The 25,152-nt window shown below is 37.6% G+C and overlaps 2 protein-coding genes across 2 annotated transcripts in view; both read right to left on the bottom strand.

The window, feature by feature from the left end:
• Positions 1-1,219: 1,219 nt before the first annotated feature.
• On the bottom strand, positions 1,220-8,538 carry CAVIN4 (caveolae associated protein 4). Its single transcript, XM_049896054.1, has 2 exons — positions 7,905-8,538; positions 1,220-1,895 (listed from the first exon to the last, which is right to left on the bottom strand). Exons 1-2 carry the CDS (start codon positions 8,310-8,312, stop codon positions 1,227-1,229), a joined length of 1,077 nt encoding a protein of 358 aa, XP_049752011.1. The 5' UTR covers positions 8,313-8,538; the 3' UTR covers positions 1,220-1,226.
• A 566-nt stretch (positions 8,539-9,104) lies between these two features.
• The window catches only part of TMEFF1 (transmembrane protein with EGF like and two follistatin like domains 1), a 108,878-nt gene continuing 92,830 nt past the window's right edge, over positions 9,105-25,152 (bottom strand). The window contains exons 8-10 of the mRNA XM_049896053.1: positions 20,059-20,182; positions 14,453-14,611; positions 9,105-9,894 (exon numbers count right to left, since the gene is read on the bottom strand). Coding sequence (XP_049752010.1) covers positions 9,810-9,894; positions 14,453-14,611; positions 20,059-20,182 — 368 coding nt within the window. The 3' untranslated portion in view covers positions 9,105-9,809. The remainder of the gene's footprint in view (positions 9,895-14,452; positions 14,612-20,058; positions 20,183-25,152) is intronic.

Genomic DNA, 25,152 nt, shown 5'->3' with positions numbered 1-25,152 from the left:
CCCATTATAAGTAAACATTCTGTACATCAAGAAGGGTGAAAGGAGAAGAAATTATGAACATGGAATTGAGGAATGCCCTAAATATGGACAGAAATGCCAAGAAACATTCCCACATGGAGGAAAAACTCCTGTAACGAGCAAGTAATAAAAGGTTACAATGAACTTCTGGAGATATAAAACTGCTTTTAGTGTCTATGGGGGTTGGAAAAAGTCTACCGTGATAGAGACATGACTCCTTCTTCACTGAAATTCAAATATATCTATATGGAAAAATGTCTGCATAAAATGTCAAGTCTGGTTATATAATGGGTCAGTAAGAAAAATGACTTCATAAAAACTCCTTGACAAGTAATATTTGTAGAAATATATATATATATGCACACATATATATGAAACTCACTGCCATCTAGTTGATTCCGACTCATAGCAACCCTACAGAGTAGAACTGCCCAAGGCTATAAATCTTTATGGAAGCAGGCTGCCACATTTTTCTCCTATGGAGCAGTTGGTGGGTTCGAACTGCCAAACTTTCGGTGCGCAGACGAGCACTTAACCACTGCACCACCAGGGCTTCTTAGATAGAGAGATGAGGAAGAAGGGAAAGCTCTCCTTACAGTAGAAAGCTAACTAATAAATGCAGACAGAAATAGAAAAATCACCATTTGCCAACCCGAATGATGCTTAAGCCAAATGCTCCAAGTCCAGACTTCCATTTTTGTGTGCAAAAGCATTAAAAACAGGGATGATTGTTAATTTACTAACAAATCTGTTGATGTGAATATATGGATGATATAATTCACATGTTAGTTATTACCCTTTGAGGTTGGCCATATGAATCTATATCAAAATTTAGAGCTCACTTGCAAATTGATGGCCACAAATTTGCCCTTCATTTGTTTTACACTACCAAACATCTAACTGGCCCTAACAAGGAAATTACTCTTCTGATGAGCAATAGAAAGAAATTTAAAAATCCACAGCTGCCATGAGGAAGAGTGACATAAGACAGAAGGCTGCTAGAATCGTATGCGCCCAGGGGAAAAAAAAAGAACTCTCAAGGAAATATATAGTTTCTGTATTATCTTTAAGATTTTAAACATAACAAATGAAATAACCATAGCCTTTATGTATTTCCCTAAATGGCATATAAATGTAAATAATGATACTATTCAAACTAGAACTGCATGACTAAGCAGATTTATACTCAAGATATACTCAATTCCTCTTTATGCTGACTGCTTTAAATCTAGCAAAAGAGATTCATCATCCGCTACTTTCACCTGAGGTTTAGAAGTAACTTTTAAAGGCTCAGGGGTCGGGATTTCCCCTCCTTCGTGGGAAGGATATGCCGCTGTGGCCTGGTCACGTTCTGTTTCGCTGGGCTCATCCTGGTAGAACTCACTGATGGGGCCCAGAGACTCGCTCCTGGCCACGATGTCCACGCCCAGCTCCTGGATGCCCTCCTGGCCTTCAGCCACAGTTCGGTCTTTAGGTTTTCTAAGGTTATGCATCTTAAAAGCTTCCCTTGAGGGAGTTGCGTTAGACAAGGATTTCTTAAATCTTTCACCAGACTGCCGAAGCCTCTCCCCTGACTGCCGAAGCCTCTCTCTCCTCTCAGGGGTCACTATTCTAGTTCTAATTCTGTTTACTTTCTTGTCAAAATTCTGCCGTGTCTTCTGCATGTTCTCTTTGGAAAACGCTTTTTTGATATTATCAATCCGCTCCTTGCCTGACTTTCTAAGCCTAGCAGATCTGCTTTCTTCAACAAAATACTCTTCATCAGAGGAGAGATCAATGGGAGGGTCAAAGACATCCTCCTCCTCCTCCTCCTCCTGATTCTCAGTTAGGCTCTGGTCTTTAACAATAGATAGGGACGTCGGACACGGAATCTTCTCCTGAAGAAGAGAAAAACAAGGCACATTAGTGTTTTCTCTGCCCTGGAGATCAGTTTTTACCTTCCAACCATGCCTTCTGAATTTCCTCCATAGGACTATTTAGCCTCTCCCCCTCCTTAAATGTTGGTATTTCTCAGCGTTTCTCTCTCCTTGGCCCTCTCCTCTTCATCTCCCAAGCTTACCCTGAACATCCTCACTCACTTCCATACCTTCAAATCCAAGTGTAAGCTAGCTCGTAAATATTTTATCTTCACCTCTCCCCTTCACCTAAGATGAAAACACTTTTCTAAAGGATGGCCAGACTTCTCCCCTTCAATGTAACACAGGCACCTCAAACTTAACAGGCCCCCAAATCAAACCCCATCCAACATCCTCTCCACACCTGCTTCTTTTCCTGTACCTCACTGCACCAACACCCATCCAGGAGCCACCCAAGATAGAAACCTCAGAATCATCCCAAATATTTCCTCTCCTTCTCATTCCGTATCCAATAGGTTGCCAAGTCCTTTCAATAATACCGCTTCGTATCTTGTTTCTTCCCCCCTTCCTCATTCTCTCTACCAATGTCTTCATTCAGGTCCTCATCATCTTTGGACGGAGCTAGTACAATACCTCCTCACTGACCTCTCTATCTCGAAAACATAAGTATTTCTAAGTAATTCTAAAGCATAGTTCTGATCATGTCCCTCCTCTGCTTCAAAACTTTCAGGAGCTCATCAACATTCAAAGGGCAGAGTTTAAATTCTTTAGGATGATCATAAGACTCTTCACAGTTTGATCTAAACCTACTTTCCCACTCCTTCAGTTCCAATACACAACCACTTTCAATTCCTCAAACATTTTTCACCCCGCTATGCCCTTGTATATGTGCTTTTTGCTATCTTAAATGCTGCCTCACCTCTTTTGGACTTTGCGAGTTGAATCTTTCTTCAAGACTCAATTCACATGTCCCTAACTTCCCTATGTGGCTAATTCTGTCCCCAGTTTAAACCAAAAAGATTCATAAAGGATACCTCTATTTAAAACATCTATCACACATTGAATTGGAACTCTACTTTTATACATCTGTCTCCCAGAAGCCTTCATTAAATGAGGGAGTCCTTGAAAGTGGAGATATTTTGTCTTATTTATATTTTATGCCCAGTACTCATCATAGTGCCTTCTATATGGTAGGTATGCTCAATGTAAATGTTTGTTGCACAACATAAGAAGCTTATTTCTTCACTCAACCCACCATACACCAGTCTATGTTCTAGGAACCGAGAAGCTTCTGTAAAGAAAACAGAGAGCATATATGCTAGTGGACGACAAATAAGTAAAGCATATAGTATGTTGGACAGTGATAAGTGCTAAGGTGAAAAAGCATGGAAGAGGGATATACAGTGATGAGGGAAGGTGCTATTTGAAATACAGTGATAAGAAAGGCTTCACAGTAAGGTGACACCTGAGCCTAGATCTGAAGGTAATGCATATATGTAGGGCGGGAGGGGGGAAGAAACATCAAGGAGGCTAGAGAGTGATCAAGGGGCAAGAACAGTAGAAAAGAGGAGAAGACAGATAGTGGGAGACCCAAATCATGTAGGGCTCTGTATTTAGTAAGAAGAGCTGGGGTTCTTATTCCAAGTATGATGGGCAGCCACTACAATATTTTGAGGAGGGTAGTGACATGATCTGACCCATGTTGTAAAGGACCACTCTGCTGAAAACAGACTATAGGGGCAAGCTCAGAATTAGGAAGACCAGATGGCAACTATTGAGAGAAGCCAAGTAAAAGATGAATCAAGGTGTTGGCATTGGTAGTGGTAAGAAGCAGCTTGATTCTGATCTACTTTGAAGGTGGAGCCAACTGTATTTGTTGCCAGATTTGGACATGGAGTGTTAAAGAATGGCTCTCGAGTATATGGCCTGACAAAATGAAGGATAGATCTGCCATTAACTGAGATGGAAAGACAGTAGGAGGAAGACACCAGAGGGGAAGGATGGATCTGAACCTGTCTTCCAGATCCCCAAGGGACATCCAAGCAGAGATAATGAATAGGTAGCTGGGTATATGAGTTTGGAGTTCGGGAGAGAGAGCTAGGCTAGGTATATAAATTTAGGAGTCATCAATGTAAAGATGGAATTTAAATGAGAGAGATCACTAAGAGACTGAATGAACGGGTCGACAATTCATTATACAAAATTTCTTAGGGTCGAAGTATGTTTCAGAATTCAAAATAGCTTAGATTTTGGAAAAATAATATGACACATTATATAACATTCCCAGGGAGATCTAGGGAAGAAACATTCTAAACAAAAATATGAATATTCACACTAAGTGGAGATAAAGACCATAACAGCTTCATGCTATTTCAGGTCAGGTTTTACCATCAAATGAGTTCAGATCAAGCTAGGTTTTGCTGCCAAATAAGTCATGGAAAAACTGTTAGACTTTTTTTATTTTATAATTATAGATTAAGTGATTTAGGACCTGTAGATAGAAAGGAAGAAATGACAAAAAAAAAAAAAGTGAGTCAGAATAGCAACAGCCAGTAGAGCAGGAGGAAATCCAGGAGAAGGCTGTGCCTCCAGGAACCAGGGGGAAGATAGTTTCAAGGAGAAGGGAGGAATCAACTGTCAAATGTATCAAAATGATAAGAACTGAATTTGGGAACATGACACACACTGGTGACCTTGAGAACTAGCCCAGACCTCAGCTGCTAAATGAACCCAACTCACATTTAATGATTATTTCTAAAAATTAATGGACAAACTAAAGATTATGGGATTTTTAACTGAGCCATGAGTTCAAATTCTAAAAGAAAGTGCTCCTACTTGAGATCCAGATTATATCCAATCAAAAAATAAATTTATAAGAAACACACTTATGTGTGTTCTATAACCTATCAACCTGACAGTAAAGAAGGATTCCTGGAACCTTTGGATACTTATTTAAAATTATTTTAAATTCTTTGGCTATAGTAGTGAAGAGTTTAGGAGCTAAAAAAGGCAGCAGTGGGCGTCTCATAACTCTCTGATGAATCAGTTAGATTCAGCGAAATTATTCCTCTCCTTTCCTGACACCTGCTGCAGGGAGTAGCTTCAGCAACACAGTGTGGGTTGGCATGTCCTGAGAAGATATAATTAGAAGAGGGAGGAGCCAAAAGATAATTATTGCTTGGTAGGGGAAAAAAAATCCTCACAACCCTGCTATGAAGAATTCTGATACAGTTCAACTCAACAATCACATATTCTTCTTCAACTGTAAACAAATAATACAAAATCAGGCTTTAAAACAAAACAGAGGTAGTGAGAGAAAGTACTTGTATGGGTCTATTTGTTGCAACCCCCATGAGTCAGAGATACCATGACTTAATAATGAATGCACTGTAATAATAACTGAAGACTATAAATTTACTTCCAAATACAATTATTACATATCATTTTATGTAAAAGCTCAAGTAAAAAAGATGATTTCTGTAACAAGATGAATATTATGGATCATAGTAAGTGGTCTTGATTGAATATCAGAGTTATACAGTTAAGGGGATTTTGAATATATAGAAGTCAGGGATTTATTAGGGAATGACCAAGTATTTCCTTTGGTAACCACAGGCATGTGGCCAATCACCAAAATTGGTGGAAGATATGGTTATTCCTGGCTTGCATGATGAAAGGATCATTGAGGTGAAAGTATGTTCAAAGAGAAGGCATAATTGCACAGGAAATAGCAGAAAATTTATTTTTAAATGCCAATGTTCAGGATTTGGTGAAAGCTCAGCCATATACAACTCTATGAGATATAGTACCAATAAGATTAACACCAAAAGACACACCCAGGGAAAATTTTTGGTGGAAGAACACAAATGGAAACGAAAGTAAACTGTAGCTGTATTGTTCAGCTTCAAAGTTAATTTTACTGTAAGAGGCAATTTCAATATAACCACTTATAAATATTAATTATTAAGAACTAATTTTAACTAAGAATAACCATGTGAATATTGTACACGGTATCCTAATATCTAATGAATCACTGAATCTAAGTTTTACATCCATTGTTATTTGCCTTTATCTTATCTCTATGAGATCTCCAATTAGAAGACAGCAATTGCTTTTTGAAAAACTGCTGCTTACTCTGGACAAATTAATTTCAAAGAATCTTCATAGTATCATTTCTTACAAAGAAAGAGATCCTGACCTACAGTGGCACCTTGAGAGTTGCTTTTTCATGTTCTCTTCTATTTAGTCAACTATAGGGGCTCCAAGAAAGAAAAAAAAAAAAGTAGTAAGTTAAGGGGTTAGGCAAATACTGAAGCATCTTAAAAAAGAGTTTTATCAATGGACAAAAAAGAGCCAAATTAGAACTTTCCAGACATTGCTTTGCTTTAGCCTTTGTAAATCCTGATTGGCGCCTGGCCCACTGTTTTGCACAAAAGTTCTCAGGAAAAGTGATTAGATACCAAGGATGTTTGGCAGGTGGAGAGTAATGTATGCCCACTACTGGTAATGCCCTTGAAAGGCAAATTGAAGAATGGATGCTACCTTCTCCAACACCAAATCTAGATCCTCATTATGTATGCCCACACTGGGACTGGCCTCTGAGAGTAAGGTGACTGGTTTTTTTTTTTTTCCAAATTTCTAAGCCTGAAAATAGACTTCCAGGGCAAAGGATTTCAAATGGCACAGTCCAACCTATCTACCTTTGAAATAAACAACTCTTCTCCTTTCTCTCTCCCTGTTCTTCTTCCTAAATAAGCAACAGGTTCCTAAAAACAGACCTAAAATAACACCTTGCCCATCCCAGTGTAACTTTATCAGTCAACAGAGGGCTATGGTAAACTGTGCAAAGAACACTGTGGAGAGTTATGTCTACATCTCTAAATATCTTACAAATATCTGCCTATATAATCCAACTATGTTCCCGTTTCATTTTAATTCTTTTTGGGGTTCTTCCTATGCATATAAAATACTCACTTAAAAATACAGTTGTGACAACAATGTATATATGTACCAGTGAACATCCTTGCACTCATTGCTAATTTTCTGCTTAGAATATTAAGCAAATGTTTGTGTCAAAATGTTTGTGAATTTCTAGTCCTTAATGTATACTACCAAAACCACCCTCCAGAAATACTGTACCAGTTAACACTCCTACCAGCAGACTATGAAAGTGCTTGATTTTCTGTACCTTAAACTCTGGGCATATAGTATCTGCCAATATTTAAATAGGTGAAAGTGGAATTCGGTTCTCATTTATTTTGTCTTTTGTGAACTGCCTGATAATGATTTTCCTGTTTTTCTATTGTGGAAGGAGAGTTCAATTTTTTCTTTTTGATTTGTAAAAGTTTTAAAAATAGAGATATTATACATTTGTCATGGCTATGTTCCTGTTTCAAAAACTATTGAGTGTCAGGTGCAAGAAAATGATTACATTAAATCAGTTGAGTAAAAAAGGCTTTATAATCATATGCAAGGATTTATGTAATGCCCACATTTATATCACCCCAGTGAAAATAAGAAAAACTACCTGATTGTTCATTTAGAGAACAGACAGCTTTTCTTGGCAAGTTATATTCTGAAGAGTTTATGTTTTATTGTTTAGTGCTTTCCAGGCTCTCCGTAAAAAGGGGAAGAAAAAAACCTGTATTGTGGGATCCCTGGTCCTCATTTTCTCCTTCTATACAATCAAGAAGCTAAATGAGGGTTAACTAGAAGTTACACTACGAGAGGGCATCATGCACAGCTAACATACCCAAAAAGCCTTACCAATATTAAGTTTCAAAGACAAGAAACAGACTAAGCTATGATCTATGGTTCACATTACACAAAACAGTTGAGAAGCTCAAAATACTGAGGGTATGTTAGTTAACACAGAACTGGTTATGTTCTGAGATCTCCGCTGAGAATTCTATCACATCAATATATACCACAGTTAAAATGTGACATTGGAAACCTCTGTTATGACTTATTGGCAATCACAGAGGATGCAAGAGGTTATAAAAATCAGGCTAACTACAAGGTCAAGCTTACCTGAAATATTACCACACGGAATTTATTTTTCTTCATTATTTCCTCTTGCTTGGATTCAACTTTTGTAACATGTATTTGTTGCTTCTCCACGCGGGCCTTCACGTCTTTAATGTGAGCACTGACTTTTCGGGTTTTCTCAAACAACTTGTTAACGATGTAACTTGTGTTGCTGTGTGACTTTGAGAACTTCAGCAGGTCAATCTGGACAGATTTTATTGCGTCTTCCATTTCCCTGTGTCTCTCTTCTATTCTCTTCTGGCTTGCCTGAACACTGTCCACAATGGAAGCTACTTTGTCCAGCACAGTCACAATGGTGAGAGCTGCATCTTGGTCTTCGTCTTCTGTAACACTGGACAAGCGATTCTGATGGATTTTATCAGCATTTGAAGCAGACCCGTTATGCTCCATTTTATTTATTTCTCAGTGAAAGATGTCCTACCACAATCAATTCTGGCACTCAGAGCAAACAGCTTGATAACAGGCAACCGGGTTGTTTAAAGGGCTGGAAACCCCACCCCTGGAGACTGGTCAAGTATTTATAACTACAAATATTCATACGTGACTGTTCTGCAATATGAACCCTTGCAAAGCACTGGGTACTGTTCCAAACATGCCTGCTGTCTGACTAAGGGACTCAAATAAGAAGAGGAACGGATTTTTAAAAAGTTCACTAAAGCTACCATGTTACTCGTATTAGGCCTAGAAACCAAGTGACTAAAAAAGTAAACTTCTACTCTTGGATAAAGGTTTTTCAATTTAGGTATTTTCAAGCAGTATTTCTAAAAGAAAGGAAAACTGTGAACTCAAATCAACTTTTTCTATTAATTGTACTTATTAAATATACTGATAAAGCAATATCAAAGAATATAGTAAATAAACACACCGAGACAGAGGCCGTATTGTGAAAACATTATAACATGCTTTTCCAAATCAAATATTTAATTTTGAACATTCTTAAATTCTACATGCATACTTTTGAATACCTAAACTACATGATAAACAGCTGAATACATTCTATTCACACTTCAGATCTTTAAACAACAATCTATTAATACAGCTATAACTACAAGACAATTTGGACAGAGATCTTAGATAATTTTTTAAGCTCACTTTAAGAGCATCAATCTTTAACAATCATTTTTTGTATTTTATTCACAAACACTGATACAGTTTGCTTATTTATGTTAAAACAAGTATTTTCTTTAAAAATGAACGCATATTAAGGTAGTTTAACTGATAGGGGCTTTATTCCAATCTGTTAAGCAGCCTATTTTCTCAATATCTAAATCTACTTCCAGCAATCTGCTCCATCATTACTACCAGATACCTTTTCAAATTGTTAGAATTATTTTTCAAAGAGAGGAATAATCGAATTTCAGTCCATACATCTTATAAATATTTTACATCTAACACACATGGTTTTACAGTTCATGCAATAGGCAGTGTCTAAAAAATCAGTTGCTGAATCTCAAAAACATTTAAATATCTATTTAAACACAGTGTCTTCTAGTGTTTTTTTTGTAAGAAAAGTAATCTGTAAACATCTTTACCTTTAGTTCATGCTCTGTCATTGCTGTGGTCATTGTGGAAGCAGTGAATATAACTTTATAACCATTTGTAAAGTGGTCCATCTTTGCAAAAATATTACATTCCACGGGTAAAGAACAAGTCTTAGAACTACCATGTGGTACAAATACATGAAACCAATTTCTGTATTTAAAAACATAAAACAAAGACTACTAAACAGTCCAAAACTGTTGTAGCTGAATATTTCTAAATACGAGCCAATAGTACTACACTGAAAATGTCCAAAAATAAGGCCTCTGAAATAAATATTTCCATTCTTTAAAAAAAGACATAATAAATGTACATCACATGGCCAGTGTATGTATAAAAGTCATCAGTTTAAACCATTCTGGATGACGTATCTGAAGGAAAATGGCCTAGGTTTTGCTTCTGACGACGTCCTCTGTTGTTTTTCGGGCATTTTCTGTTTCGTTTTAAAAAGAAAAGGAAAAGCTTATTTCATTTAGGGTATCTCAATGTTTCCAGAGTCATACACATTTCACACACTGAGCCATACTGCATGCAATCACGTGAACAGGAAACAAGGCACTATTTGACGTGAGACAGGGCAAGAAGCAGTGCCATGTCAGGCTGCTACCTTCCTTACAAAGCCAGGGGAGGTGAGAGAATTGGATATAGGATGCCGGTATGGACATAAGCAGAACTCATTCCCAGGGTCCACACTGCTGCAAATGCATCCCTGACAGGAAAGCCCACCCTTGCTCTGACCCAGCAACTTCCCATCCACAGTGACTGACCACATAAGAAACCTGTGGCAGCACCCTGACCTACATACTTTCCCTGAACATCATGACAACCCTGAGTCTCTGGGTGGTGCAAATGGTTAAAGTACTCAGCTGCTCACCAAAATATTGGAGGTTTGAGTCTACCCAGGGGTGCCTCAGAAGAAAAGCCTGACAATCTACTTCCAAAAAGTCAGCCACTGAAAACCCTATGAAGCACAGTTCTACTCTGACACACATGGATGGGGTCTCCACAAGTCAGAGTTGTCTCAGAGCAACCTCACATAACAGAGTAGAACCGCCCTGTAGGTTTTTCCTAGCTGTAATTTTTATGGAAGCAGATCACCAGGTCTTTCTCCCACAGAGCTACTGTGTGGGTTCCAAGTGCCAACCTTTTGGTTAGCAGCCAAGCACTTAACCATTGTAACACCCATAATCACTCCCAAAATGACAAAAATAGCTCAGATGAAGGGGAACTCAGGAAGAAGTGTACTTACTAAGCTCAGAAATTCATACGTAGAAATTGCCTGGTGATTTTAGACAGTGATTCAAAAAAACGAAAAGAAGTTGTTCCACACCCTGCTCAGGCATCCACAGAACACAAAGAACAGCCATGCTGGGAATAAGCGATATTCCGTGACTAAGCTCTAATTTTACTGTAAATGCTTCTCCATGGTGGTATGAACCTCACTGTATTGTAACTGCTCTTGTGCCTGCTCACCCACTAGAATGCAAACGTGTGAGCTCTTACTAGGCAGAGGGTGCTGTGCTGCACGATGCAGAGTAAAGAGACTGGGATGTACACTGAGCCTTGGGTTTGAGTTTGGACTCTGCTATCAGCAAGCTGTGCAACCTCAATTTCCCTATACATAAAATATTAAATTAGGACTTGGACTGGCCTCTAAAATCTCTGTCAGCAAGGAATTTATAATCTAATGGGAAGAACGTCTTATAATAATGAGTACTAGTACTCTAAAGGTTCATGTTTTTATTCAATTTCAAAAAGTACTCACTTGCCTGGACTTAAAAGCCTTGATAATGATGATATTTCCATTTTGTATACTGTTTCACAAATTTTTCTCATTAATCCTCATAAAAACACTTTGAAACACACTGAGCTGAAATCACCTCCATTTCATGAGAGGAAAGTGGTTGAGAGGTTAACCAACTCTCTTTTACTGTCACTAACTCACCATGACCTTGGAAAAGTCCCAACGTCCTAGAGCCATGGGTTTTTCATCTATAAATCTTATCATTCTATGCTTCTAAACACAAGAAAGAAATTCCAAACAGAAAAGCAGAAAAAAGACTCATGTGGTCCTGATAAGCAGGTCAATAAAACCCAAAAACCAAACCGGTTGCTATGGAGTCAATTCCAACTCATAGAGACCCTACAGGGGAGAGCAGAACTGCCCCGTAGGGTTTCCAAGGAGCAGCTGGTGAATTCGAACTGCCAACCTTTGGATTGGCAGCTGAACTCTTAACCAGTGCACCAACAGGGCTCCACAAGCAGGTCAATGGAAACAGCCTTTTAAAGGAATACTCCTCACCACGTAATAGCCACCACGGGATAAATGAACAGTGTCCTATAAGGTGCTGTGTGGGAGAGGCTCTCCAAAAAGTTCAATGAAGATGAGCCCAGGTAGATAATTACAATATTCTAAATCCAAGAGAGCAAAACATTCTGATTGAGAAAATACCACAACAAAAAGACAGGCCTCAAGGAGAAATCTGTGATAAATCCAAAGAAGTGACCCATCAGCCATGGAGTCAGTGGATACTGAAGACACTATCACACAGTTAAAAATATACAGTGAAAAAAAGAAAATTACTGCGATGTCTAACTGTGTCTGTGAGACAGCCAATGGATCTGGGGTACAAATTAGAGGCTGGCAATTTTAATATAACCTTCCAGGTAGTTTTAATTTAGTAGTTGAGGATTATAGCACACTGGGAACAAACGCACAGAGTTCAATAAAAAGCTGGATTAGGAGTTGCAAGAGGCTGTAACTAGCTCTATGACCTTAACAAACTACGTCCCATTTCAGGGCTTCAGTTTCTTCACTTCTCCAGAATGAAGTGATGGACTCAAGGTTGCTTCCCACTGGCTCTCACATCCTTCAATCTTCTAAAGAAGGCACTATCAACAGACCTCAAAATCTTCCCTTTCCTTACCTTATTTTTCTTTCACCATTCAAATCACTTATTATACCACTCCTGCTTTACTTGAATGTCCTAAATGGTTTCCTTGCCTTGCACCTTCCCTACTCTGATGAATTCTGCAAATGACTCTCAGATTAGGGCTCTCAAAAAATGGTTTTTATCAAGTCCCTTCCCCTGCTCAAAAATCTTTAACTGCTATAAAATCAAGTTCAACTCCTGTTCCCATGTGATGGTCTTATTTTGTAAATATATTTCCCAAGATGCCGCAACGTAAACACTACACTTGACTGTCCAGTGGAAAGCGAAAGGGTTTGGGAATCAAGCAGCAGTGACTCGAAATCCAATCACTTCCAGTTACTAGCTGGATGACCATGGGTAAATTACTTAATTTCTGAGCCTATGTGAAATGGCCACAGCCAGCCCTGTTGTTATATATTTTGTTTTTTCTCCTATATTTTCTTTCTTCTGACATTATTTTTTATGTCATTGTGCCCTTTTTTCCTCTTTTTTTTTATTGTGCTTTAAGTCAAAGTTTACAATTCATGCCAGTTTCTCATATAAAAACTTATACACACATTGTTATGTGACCCTAGTTGCTCCCCCTACTATGTGACAGCACGCTCCTCCTCTCCACCTTGTATTTCCTGTGTCCATTCAACCAGCTCCTGTACCCCTCTGCCTTCTCATCTCACCTCCAGACAGGAGCTGCCCATATAGTCTCATGTGTCTATTTGAGCTAAGAAGCACACTCCTCACCAGTATCATTTTATGTCTTATAGTCCAGTTTAATTTTTGTCTGAAGCATTGGCTTCAGGAATGGTTTTAGTTTTGAGCTAACACAGGGTCCATAGGCCACATCCTCTGGGACCCCTCCAGTCTCAGTCAGACCATTAAGTCTGGTCTTTTTACTAGAATTTGAGGTCTGCATCCCACTTTTCTCCTGCTCTATTAGGGGTTCTCTGTTGTGTTCCCTGTCAGGTGTGCCCCTACTTTTAATCTACTGCCCAATTTAAAATCAGCAGTCTTGCCTAAGAGAAGATCATCTGTTTTACGGAATAAAGTGCACTAACTTTAGTGTCTAATGCACTGACTTTATGAAAACTATCTGTTACACAGAGGGCTTTTTTGTAAATCAAGCTCCAGATGGCTGAAATTACTGAAGGTCTGACTTCTAGATCGATGGGCCACGAATGTCCTCTAGCTTACCAATATCTGTATTTGATATGCTCCAATACGCTACCTAAAATAATGACAGAGAGTAAAGAGATGATCTTTTGAGATTTCTGAACCAAACCTTAAAAGAGCAAGAAGAATAGACATGCAACTGAAGAAGCCTGCAAATGGATTTGGAGTATAAATTTGAGGCTTCAAGAAGATGTAGCATAGAGACCATATGAGCTCAATTTGCTCTGACTTTTCTCATGTCCAATTCTGTTCTGACTTACCTATTTCCATTCAGCTTGGAAAACACCCATTTTATGCCAACTGTACTCCATTTAAGTCCTTTTACTTATGAAGAAAGGATTTATTTATGATAGAATTTTAAAGCTTATTACCTATTGCTGTGATCCAAAATAGGAAGTAATATTAAGGCAATGATAGAGTAGGAAAAGTATTTTTATTTAACCACTGATTTCTTCCTTATTATATTTATTATGGAAAAAATATATTCTTAGGGCTTAAAACACGTTGTAGTTCTGCAGTGCTTAAAAAAATTCTACATGGCCCTTCTGTATATGGCTAGACCATTCCAGAAATTCTGCTACTACCATCACTGTCCCTGAATGCAAAGCTTGAAGATGATACACAGTTGTAAGGTTCCTAAATTCATATAGGCCATTGACTCTTCCCATTCTCCCTCTGCATGCAGCCCATACATAGCTGTAGCCCTGGAAATAAGTTCTTCCCTGTATTCCAAAGAAGAAAGACAGGGAGAGGTCAGACTCACAATGAAATCTCTTCCTAGGATTTTTTCTTGGTAGACTGATGAACTTTCAAAGCCCCTTTTAATTTTGAGTATGCTTAATAGCTAACAACCTCCAACTTAAAGCTGATATTTCTTAGGGCATTACCTACCTTGTTATACACATGACAATTGCTACTATAATGGCAATCTGTACAGCTCCAATAATTGCTGCAATAAGAACATGAGTGAGCTTTTGCCTACTTGGCACTACATAGAGAATGCTAAAGTCTGTCTTTTCACAGTGCTGTCCAGTGTAACCAGATTCACATCTGAAAGGGAAAAAAAAGTAATCATATAAGAATTACAAATTCCAATAATTCTAGGCTTTTAAAAGATATAAAAGAATGACAAAATTTAAACAGGAATAGAAAATCAAGCAGTCTTCCACCATCTGAAAAAAATAATTGCCATTTGTGATTTCTTTGGTCTTTTTGATACACTTATTTTTACATAGTACTTTTTTCACCTATGATTCTCACATTAATTTTTAAGTCACTATACAGTCCTTATTATCATTATTTTTAAAAGGATATATAACATTCCATCCAATGGCTAAAATACAGTTATCTATTTCCCATTCTAAGACATATAAGTTATTACCAGTTTTTCACAATTATAAATTAAGTGTGGTGAACATCTTGGTGAATGTGCACTCTTTTACATTTAGTGTTATTTCTTAAGCTAGATATCTGAATACGGGATGATTGAATAAATAGGTATAAACACTTACAGTTCTCTGAATATAGTGCCAAATATTCAAGATACTTTTCAGTACACGAAATATAATCCTTTAAGATGCAGGGTGAGATTAAAGCAAGTTATTAATGAAAGAAACGGAGCAAAGCCTTCAAGTAGATACTAATCTTAGAAATTATCTGAATTCCAACCAAAAGTAAATAAATAAAAAGGTGGCAACGTCAACTGATGGCAATAATTTGACAGGGCAAACATTTATAATATTTAACAGAAAATACATATTTTTCAACTGAAGGAAGTGAAATGTATTAATTAGTCAAGCTTCAGTTGAAACTGATTAATAAAACATTTGAAGTACAGGGATAGTGTATGTATTAATGTCCCACATCGCATTATAAAAAGAATTTGAGGTAGTTTATAGGGTCACTATGAGTCAGAATCGACTCAACAGCAATGGGTTTGGTTTGGTTTTTGGTTATAATAATACACACAAAACAATAACAACAAAAAGAAACCTGGGAGAAGAGAAATAAGGGGAAGCCAGAGGTGAGATAAGTCCAAAAACCCAGACCCTGAGGTTCCTGGACACCCGCTAATAGGCCTATTAAGCTCTAAGCTTCCTAACAGTAGCAAGGGAAGTAGTAAGGTAGATACAAAGATCAATGGAATAGAACTGAATCCAGAAATAATTCTATATTTCCATGGTCAAACTGATTTTAAACAATGGTGCCAAGACATACAATAGAGAAAAAATAGTCTCTTCAACAAATAATGCTGGTACAACTCAATCTCCACAAGCAAAAGAATTAAGTTGGACCCCTACCTCATAACATGGACAAAAATTAACTCAAAATGGATCGCAGATCTATTGTTTTGTTTGGCAAATTGGCTGCAAAAGATCTCTTTAAAGTGTTGAAAAGCAAGGATGTCACCTTGAGGACTAATGTGTACCTGATCCAAGCCATGGTATTTTCAATCGCATCATATGCATGTGAAAGCTGGGCAATGAATACGGAAGACCGAACAAGAACCGATGCCCTTGAATTGTGGTGTTGCAGAAGAATATTGAATATACCATGGACTGCTAAAAGAACAAACATATCTGTTTTGGAAGAAGTACAATCAGAACGCTCCTTAGAAGCAAGGATGGCAAGATATCGTCTCACATACTTTGGACATGTTACCAGGAGGGATCAGTCCCTGGAGAAGGACATCATGCTTGGTAAAGTAGAGGGTCAGAGAAAAAGAGGAAGACCCTCAATGAGATGGAATGACACAGTGGCTGCAACAATGAATTCAAGCAATTGTGAAGACGGTGCAGGACCAGGCAGGGTTTCGTTGTTGTGCGCAGGGTCGCTATGAGTCAGAACCGACTCAACCGCACCTAACAACAACAACAAAGCAACCCAAAGGTTCATCAACTGATGAACAGATAAACAAAATGTGGTATCATCCACACAATGAAATACTATTCAGCCACAAAAAACAATGAAATCCTGATACATTCTACAACATGGATAAACATGGAAAATATTATGCTAAGTGAAAGAAGCCAATACCAAAAGACCACATATTATATGATTCCATTATTAAAATATGTCTAGTATAGGCAACTTTATAGACTCAGAAAAAAATAAGGCATATTCCAATTGCCTAGAGTTAGGGAGAATGGGGCCATTGAGGAGTACAGGGTACAGGGTTTCTTCTCGGGGTAATAAAATGTTCTAAAATTGATTGTGGTAATGGTTGCATAACTCTGTGAATATACTAAAAAACACTGAATTGTAAAGAAAGTAGTATGCTCACTGACACAAAATACAATCTCCATAAAATAAAATCAAACCATTTGTTCAGAAGAAGTCGCTGTTCTACTACTGTTATTACATCCAACGGAACTTCTGTTGGCCCTCATTTAAAAAGAGCAGTATCTGATACAGAGAACATCATCCTCAACAACAGAGCTGCAATAAATTCAATAACACAGTCTCATGAGATTTTTTAAATAATGTCCTCCATGGTAGGTTACTGGCCAAAACTCAAAGCTCAGTAAAATAAAAACAGTTCCATAGGGACATCTAACAATATCCTAGACATGCAGCTTCTCTCGTGACGTAGCTTAACACAAAGATTAAAATCAGAATGTCAAGAAGAATATCTAGGCCACATACTGTTCAAGCAATCCTACCCTGGATATTATTTCCTGCAAACTGCCTTTCTGATTATACTATCCAAATACCTCGAGTATTAACCTTCTATGTTATGGATCAAAGGCAGATACAGGGATTCAATCCTCCACCCTCTACTTCTTTCATCCCACACATCCTGCACAGGTAATCTCATTCACTCCCATGGCTTTCTGTGCTGATTCATTCACACAGCCATTCAACACGTTTAATGAGCACCTGCTACGTGTCCGTACTGTAGTAGGTATTTGGGATATATCAGTGAACAAAACAGACAGATTTCTGGCCTGCTTATTACTCTCTGAACTCTTTACCCCACCTGGAATGCTTCTCACTACTGTCTTCTCTTAACTTTCGAGTAGCATTTCCAACCTGATCCTACCACTCCCTCCACCTCCAACAATATCCCCTACTCCTCTTAAGGTTGAAGTACGTTTTGTGAAGCCCCAAATCACCTCACGTATATCTATGTATGACAGCATTTATCACACTACATTTTAATTATTGTTTATCCATCTCTTCTACGAGAGTGTACACTTTTTGAAAGCATGATCCCTGGATTCCTGCTGTATTCCAATTTGAAACCCTTGCGCCAGATAGAATTTGGCATATAGTAAGTACCACCAAGTACTAAATAATCTTGAAAGAATTAAACAAATTGATGGTGGAATAATGCTTGATTTTAACCTAATAAAAAGTAGATGGCTAAAGGCTGTTCATCCCCTGCCCGTTTACTGCCACCCAAACACACGCACCTAACAGCAGAAGTGCACATGATACGATGACCTGTTTCTTGTAGACACTGTAAACAAACATTCAGGCAAAAGAAAAAGATCAACTACTTTTTAGGAGTTCTAAGACTGCAGAACAGATATCCTTTAGCATTAAAGAAACTTCTCTAATCTAGAGAAGAGGGAAATGTTGATAATTATCACATGTTATTCAACAAATATTTATTGAGGACATACTGTGTGCTATGCTAGTCACTGGGAAGACAGCTGTCAGCACAACAAACAGCCTTTGACCTAATGGACCTTACAGTCTAAAAATATCAATTGCTATTTATTAAATATGTATTATGTACCAGGTTTATGCTAAGCATTTTACATATACACTTAACTTTACCTCATTTAATTTTAATAACCCTATGATTTAAAAAAAATACAAAAACTAGTTGCCATCCAGTTGATTCTGACTCATGACAACCAACGTATGTCAGAGTAGAACTGTGCCCCAGAGTGCTTTTAATGGGTGGCTTTTGGGAAGTACATCACCAGACCTTTCTTCCAAGGCACCTCCGAGTGGACTCAAACCTCTAACCTTTAGGTTAGCAGCTGAGTGCGTTAACCATTTATTTAGGAATCCAACCCTATGATAAGAACTATTATTTATTACAATTTTAGAGGTGCAGAAAATGAGGTTTAGAAACATTAAGTAACTTGCCCAAGGACACACAGCCAATAACAGGCCAAGCAGGTGTATCTGATTCCAAAACCTATAACCACTATACCAATTCAATCCTCTTAGCATCAATTAGTAAAATACTATCCCCTCCTAGCAGTCCCTGGTATTACAACATTATCATTATCACATCCTTCTCTCTCATCCTCACGTACGTATCATGAAAGATGCCCTATCCTGAGAAGACAACATGATCTGAACTTCTACCAAGATATGCATGCCACTGTGGGACAACTATGAGGAATCTACTGTATGATATTGTTTTAAAACTGTCCTATTCTCTTCTGTACATCTGTATTTTTAAGCGTTCAGGAAAAAAAATAAATAAGGGTCTAGCTCCTTCAAAGACACAGAGCATATTCAATCAGAAAAAGCCAAAGGCTCGACAAAGAATTATTCAATTTTTAACAGTTTATAGAGTTTTGTTATGTTTTTTAAATAAGAGGAGCGAGGAAGAAAATTGGGAGCAGGGAGCTAAAGGAGTGAATCAAAAAACCTGGTTTCCGACACTTTCTTTTTCTGATAGGAAAGAAAGGTTCATATATAAACAGAACAAAAGTAAAGTAATATTTCTCCATGTTTAGACAGTTTAAATAGGAAAGGGAAAAAAAGGATTCAGGCCAAACTCCAGGAAGCAGAAATCAGCAGAAAGGTAACAGTCTCCCTTGTATATGAGACATTACCTGGCTAACCAGACCAACCCCAGGAGCCGGAGGCTGAGCTCCTCTCTAGCAGCAGCAACAGCAAGAAGAGGCACTGGCAGACAGACAGACACAGCAGCAAATAGCACTGTGCTAAGATGAGAGAGCCTTCGGTTGAGTATTACGAAATTTGAGGTCTAGCTTGTCCCATCTGTATTTTTAACTTGCTGCTGACCTCAAACAAGGCACTTAACCTCTCTGCAACTTAGGTAACTGAAATTGGGACCTTTCCCTTCCTATCTCTCACCTCACACTTAGTTCTAGATCCCCATCACCTTTCTTTTAGAAATCTATTTTGTGATATATTTTATTTCATCAAAATGTTCTCTGTTCTTAAACCATTCTTTAGCCACTCTGAACAACCTCGTAACAGACTGCCTAAAAACCAAGAGTGTTATAATATGGCACGTTGATTTTTCATTTTAAAAATAACATAACTATTATATTAAAAAAATTTTAAACCCATAATCTCAAAGACCTAATGTAACATCTGTTTTTCTGTTTGCATGTTACTTGCCAGACTCCAAATGATGCTGCTTATTTATTTTTTACTTCTCTATGCAAATATACAATTTTTTTTTTAATAATATTTGGTCCATATTTCATTGCCTTCTATAGGGCAGTGAACATTAAACAGGAAAATCTCTCACCACTGACGTGGAGGTACTGACTTACCTACAAGAAGCCTTCTGAGTAGAATAGACGAATTCACATTTTCCATGGATGCAGTAACCATTGAGGTTTTCAGGGCAAGGCATGTGGTTTCCAATATAAACATCTTCTCTTTGATCACTAGCATCTTAAAAGAACATAGACCAGGTCACTAAATGGTGAAAAGCAAATAGAAAAACATGGACTTTTTCAAAGGTCCTGAAGCAGCAAATAAATTTATTCCTGATCAACTACCTGTCGGGTAATTTGAAAGGAAATGTATTAGACAAGAGGTTGGATAAGATCCAAGGTCTCTTCCAATTCCCATTATTCTACAAATACAGCAGGTTTAGATTCAAATTAAAAGCATCCAAAACATTTAAAAATAATTATTTGCAGGATGTGACAACTATGAGCTACTCTTTAAAAATAATCTGCCAAAGAAAAATAAATTTTGAGAAATAAATAAACCCTGGGTCTAGAAGAAAGATTACCTCTGTGGCAGAAGGTGGCATATATAGCATTAGCTGTTGGGGCAACTGACTTACTCTAATCCTTCATCTGGTGGCTATGAAATTGAGGTCAAAGAACACTGGAATGGCAGAGAACAAGTTATGAGATTCTGAAATTGGAGGTGAAAAGTTGATTTTTGGAATGAAAATGACCAAGGATAGATTCTTTTCCAAATAAAAATCACTTTGTTCTTTTTATATAGGGGTGTGTGTGTGTGTGTGTGTGTGCATGTGCTCGTGTTGGTTTACTTAATCCTTTTCAACTTCTAAAGAGACATATTCGAATGCTAACCAGTTGCCGTCCAGACTGTTCCGACTTATGCAACCCCATGTGTGTCAGAGTAGAATTGTGCTCCACAGGGTTTTCTTTTTTCTGCTTTTTTAATTAACATTTTATTGTGTGTAAGGTGAAAGTTTACACGGCAAATTAGGTTCCCATTTAACAATTTCTACACAAATTATTCAGTGATGTTGGTTACATTTTTCACAATGTGTCATTATTCTCATTCATTCCCATTTTATATAGGTTTTAAATATTCACTGTAAAAAATTCAATAATAGAGAGAACATATAAAAAATAAATTTAAAATCACCTGAAATCCCTGTATCCAAAGAGAGCCACGGTTACCATATTCGTTCAGACTTAGGTATACTGATTTGAACTGAACTGAGTTGAAGTGAAGACAGAAGTGCGGTGAGTAATATCACTGTCAGAAATGGGAAAGAGAGGAAGGCCAGATGGAAGGTGGCAGGACCCAGTCTTCAAAATCAATCATATTCATCCAATTCTCTCTTGTGCTCGATCACTTATGCACACGTGCACAGTTATACGCCCACACTTTTAGAATAGATTTTTGCGCTTCTTTTTTATACACCAATAAATTAAGCCTTAGGAAAAAGTCCCTGGGTTCCTGCTGTTTCTAGCTTACAGTGATTCTGTGCAATATTATCTGTGTGACCTTCAGCATACTACCCTCTCTAAACCTGAGATTTCCTATCTATAAAACCAGGATCATAATAGGGCCTATACTTGATGGAGCTTGAGAGTATTATGTGAGATGATGCATGTACAAGACTACCAAAACAACCAGCTATCTATACAGTACTATATCACGGAACAGTAAAGAACCTACCTCTCCAAAATACAAATAAAGGTGCTAATAAAGTTTAAAGAATGCTGATGTAAACAAATTAAAAAAACCCACTGCCATTGAGTTGATTTCTGACTCATAGCGACCCTATAGGACAGAGTAGAACTGGCCCACAGAGTTTCCAAGGAGCGCATGGTGGATTTGAACTGCCAACCTCTTGGTTAGCAGCCGTAGCACTTAACCACTACACCACGAGGGTTTCTGTAAACAAATTAAGAGGGATGAAATAGGAGGCTGTGTGCACAGTCATGTACCATTTAACATTCATGATATGTTCTATGAAATAGGACATTGGGTGATTTGGACATTTTGCAAACACCGTATTATATAAGAAGATCCTTTCAGGCATTCACTTCCAAAATAAAGAGGTTTCGTCCATTTTAAAAATCTGTTGGGGCAAATAACCTCCTGCCTACAATTAGTTTATCCAGGGTTTCAATAAATTCTTCTCCTACCTTTGTATTAGCACTCACAGACTCATCACTCACGCATCATATAGCGTGCATGTGCTTTGAGACACTGGAACTACCCAGAGCGAGCACTAAACTCAATATCATAGTCTGGTCTTGTTTTTTCTTTAAGCATCTTGAACAAGTTTCATGCCTTAGCAGTGATCATCAACATTCTGAGAGGGATCTGCTTATGTGTTTGACCCTCAATCCATGTCATCAGCAATTTCTTCACAATCTGATATAGGTCCCTCTCACATTTTCCGTTGCCTTATAGTTTTCAATAGCCTATCCCTTAACAGGTTACAGAATTCTTTGTTTTTGAGGATCGCCGTGATCGTCAAGTGTGACATGCCTAAATGCGCTGCATTCCGTTTTCCAATTGGGATTTCGGAACTCTATTATAACCTTATGGGACCATGGATGTACATGCAGTCAGACGTTGCCCAAACAGACGTTATGTGGTACATGACTGTATGTGCATGTGTGTGGGAAGGGGAGCAATAAAGGAAAACAGAGGTGCCAATTGTGAAAAATAGAACTAAAAAAAGAGATTTTCATATAAAAGAAAAAAATCTTTAGTGATTATTAAGCTCAATGACTGGGTAACTAAAGCAGAGAGATCATGTCATCCCTTACAAAACCAAAGTGATGTCTTTTTACCTCAAAATTTATGTATTTATATTGTCCTAACTTAATTTATGGAGTCCCTGGGAGACACAAATGATTAAGCACTCAATTTCTAGTGAAAAGGTTGGCAGTTCAAACCCACCCAGAGGCACCTAGGAAGACAGGCCTAGGGATCTGCTTCCGAAAACTCACAGCCTTAAAAACTCTATGGAGCAGTGCTACTCTACACACATGGGGTCACCATGAGTCATAATCGATTCAATGACAATTAACAACAACAGCAAAATTTATGTCTAGAAGGAAAACTGAACTAGAAGTTGGGGAATCCAATACATAGAAAATTTAAATTCTAAGGATATCTTTGCTTCCTTGTGAGCTTGGTCAAGTCATTTTCTCCCCCGAGGGCTGAACAAGATCTGCACTGTCTAACAGAAGTAACCATCAGCACATATGTAATTAAAAATTTTCCAGTAGCCATATTAAAAAAGTAAAAAAAGGTAAATTATCTGAACAGTTTATTTAGCCCTATATCCACAATACTATCATTTCAAAATGCCATTAATATTTTATCAATTGAGATATTTTACATTTTTTAAATAAGTCATCAAACCCAGTGAATACTTTACACTCACAGCACATCTTTGGGCAGCCACAATTCAAGTGCACCGTAGCCACGTGTGGGTAGTGGCTACCACACTGGACAGTGCAGTACAGAAGACTTATTCATTTATCACTTATTGATCACCTTCTATGTGCCAGGCACTCTGCTAGGTGCTGGGGATACAAAAATAATTAAGACATATCCTATCCTCAAAAAGTTTATAATCTTATCCTCTAGCTTCCAAACATAATTCTTCTGTGGCAAAATAAATCAGTCCCTCACTTGGCCTATTACGATCATGAGCACCTATGTCTATTATAACATGTAAAATACCGTATTATAACTATTTGATTTGTTTTCATCAGAGTCTACCATTAGATTGTGAGCTCCTTGAAATCTAGCTGTTGTGTTACTTATATCTATAGAACTCTTAACATTTGGCATGTAGTATGTACAGTGGTTAAGAGCTCAGCTCTAAAGTCAGACCGCCTGGGTTCAAATCTTGGTTACAAGAGGTGTAGCTGAGTGACATAAAGGCAGTCACTTAGCTATTCTTGGGCCCCAGTTTCCTCATCTGGGAAACAGAGACACTAATGAGATTTACTTCTCAGGGTTGGTTTGAGGACTAAATGAGGTAATAAAGAACCTAGAACAGTGCCCAGTACACAATCTGTGCTTTATAAATATTACCAATTATTATTATGTATTCAATAAATATTTGTTGCATTCTAATTTTTCACTTGTTGATATGTTATACTGTAAAAGTGTTCAGTTTTACAACTTAAAATCCTTTACTGGGAGAAAAACTATGAATTGTATTTTTGTTGTTTTCCATTGACAAAATGAATTATCCAAAGATGTTTTCTGCTTTAAATCCCCACTTAGTGAACAGGAATGCATTTATTAGTCCTACCCTGTGTTCACAAGAGAGGCTGAAACTTAAATGAATACATTTTTTATTTATTAATATTTGTGATCAAAGCAGAAGACTTTCTTAAAGCAATTAGCTTTAATTAGGAATAATTTAACAGAGGTCAAATTAACAAAATCAAACGTACTTTTTAAGCTATGGTTTCAAACGAAAAAATGTTACTGTACATTCCCAATCAGCCCATAAGCGACTTGAGAAAAGCAACTGTCTCCCGTAGCACTCGTCATCCTACAACTTCTCAGAACATGATACTATACTTTTCTGGTGTGACACACCAGAAAAGTATACAACGATGGGGCTATAGAGGCTGAAGTTATGAAACAATCTACAATAATAAAGTACTATAATGTGAATAACAATAGGACCATATAGGTCTACAGAGGTTCTGGTTACAAACTAACCTACCATAAGAAAATCTTATCAACAGCAGGAAATTTCAAGAATAACACACAGTTTCCTGAGAAAAAAGTTAATTAAGACCAGAGTTTTGAGCACCAACCAACATTTGCTGAATGAATTAATGGAAGAATGTGATATCAAGCTCTTGACAAAATGAAGCCACATAAAACATGGACATGTCTGGTAAAGCTATGAAGTCTGCGGCTGTCACAGAGTCCAAATTCAGCATTCTGTCCAATTCCAACATTATTCATTCCATTATACTTAGTACATTTCTGTGCATAGCCAGAAGCTTGTCTAAGCTACAGAAGATACAAGGAAAAAGCATACATGGTCCCTGCCCTCAAGAAGCTTATAATCAATTTAGGAAATCAACATGTGCACACTGAACAACACAAGAGAGAGGGGTCTCACACGGTAGCTTACAATTTAATGACAAAAAAAG

Source organism: Elephas maximus, chromosome 9 (genome assembly GCF_024166365.1).
Source record: "Elephas maximus indicus isolate mEleMax1 chromosome 9, mEleMax1 primary haplotype, whole genome shotgun sequence".
NCBI classification, from domain to species: Eukaryota; Metazoa; Chordata; class Mammalia; order Proboscidea; family Elephantidae; genus Elephas; species Elephas maximus.
This window is presented reverse-complemented; position numbering and strand designations above follow the sequence as displayed.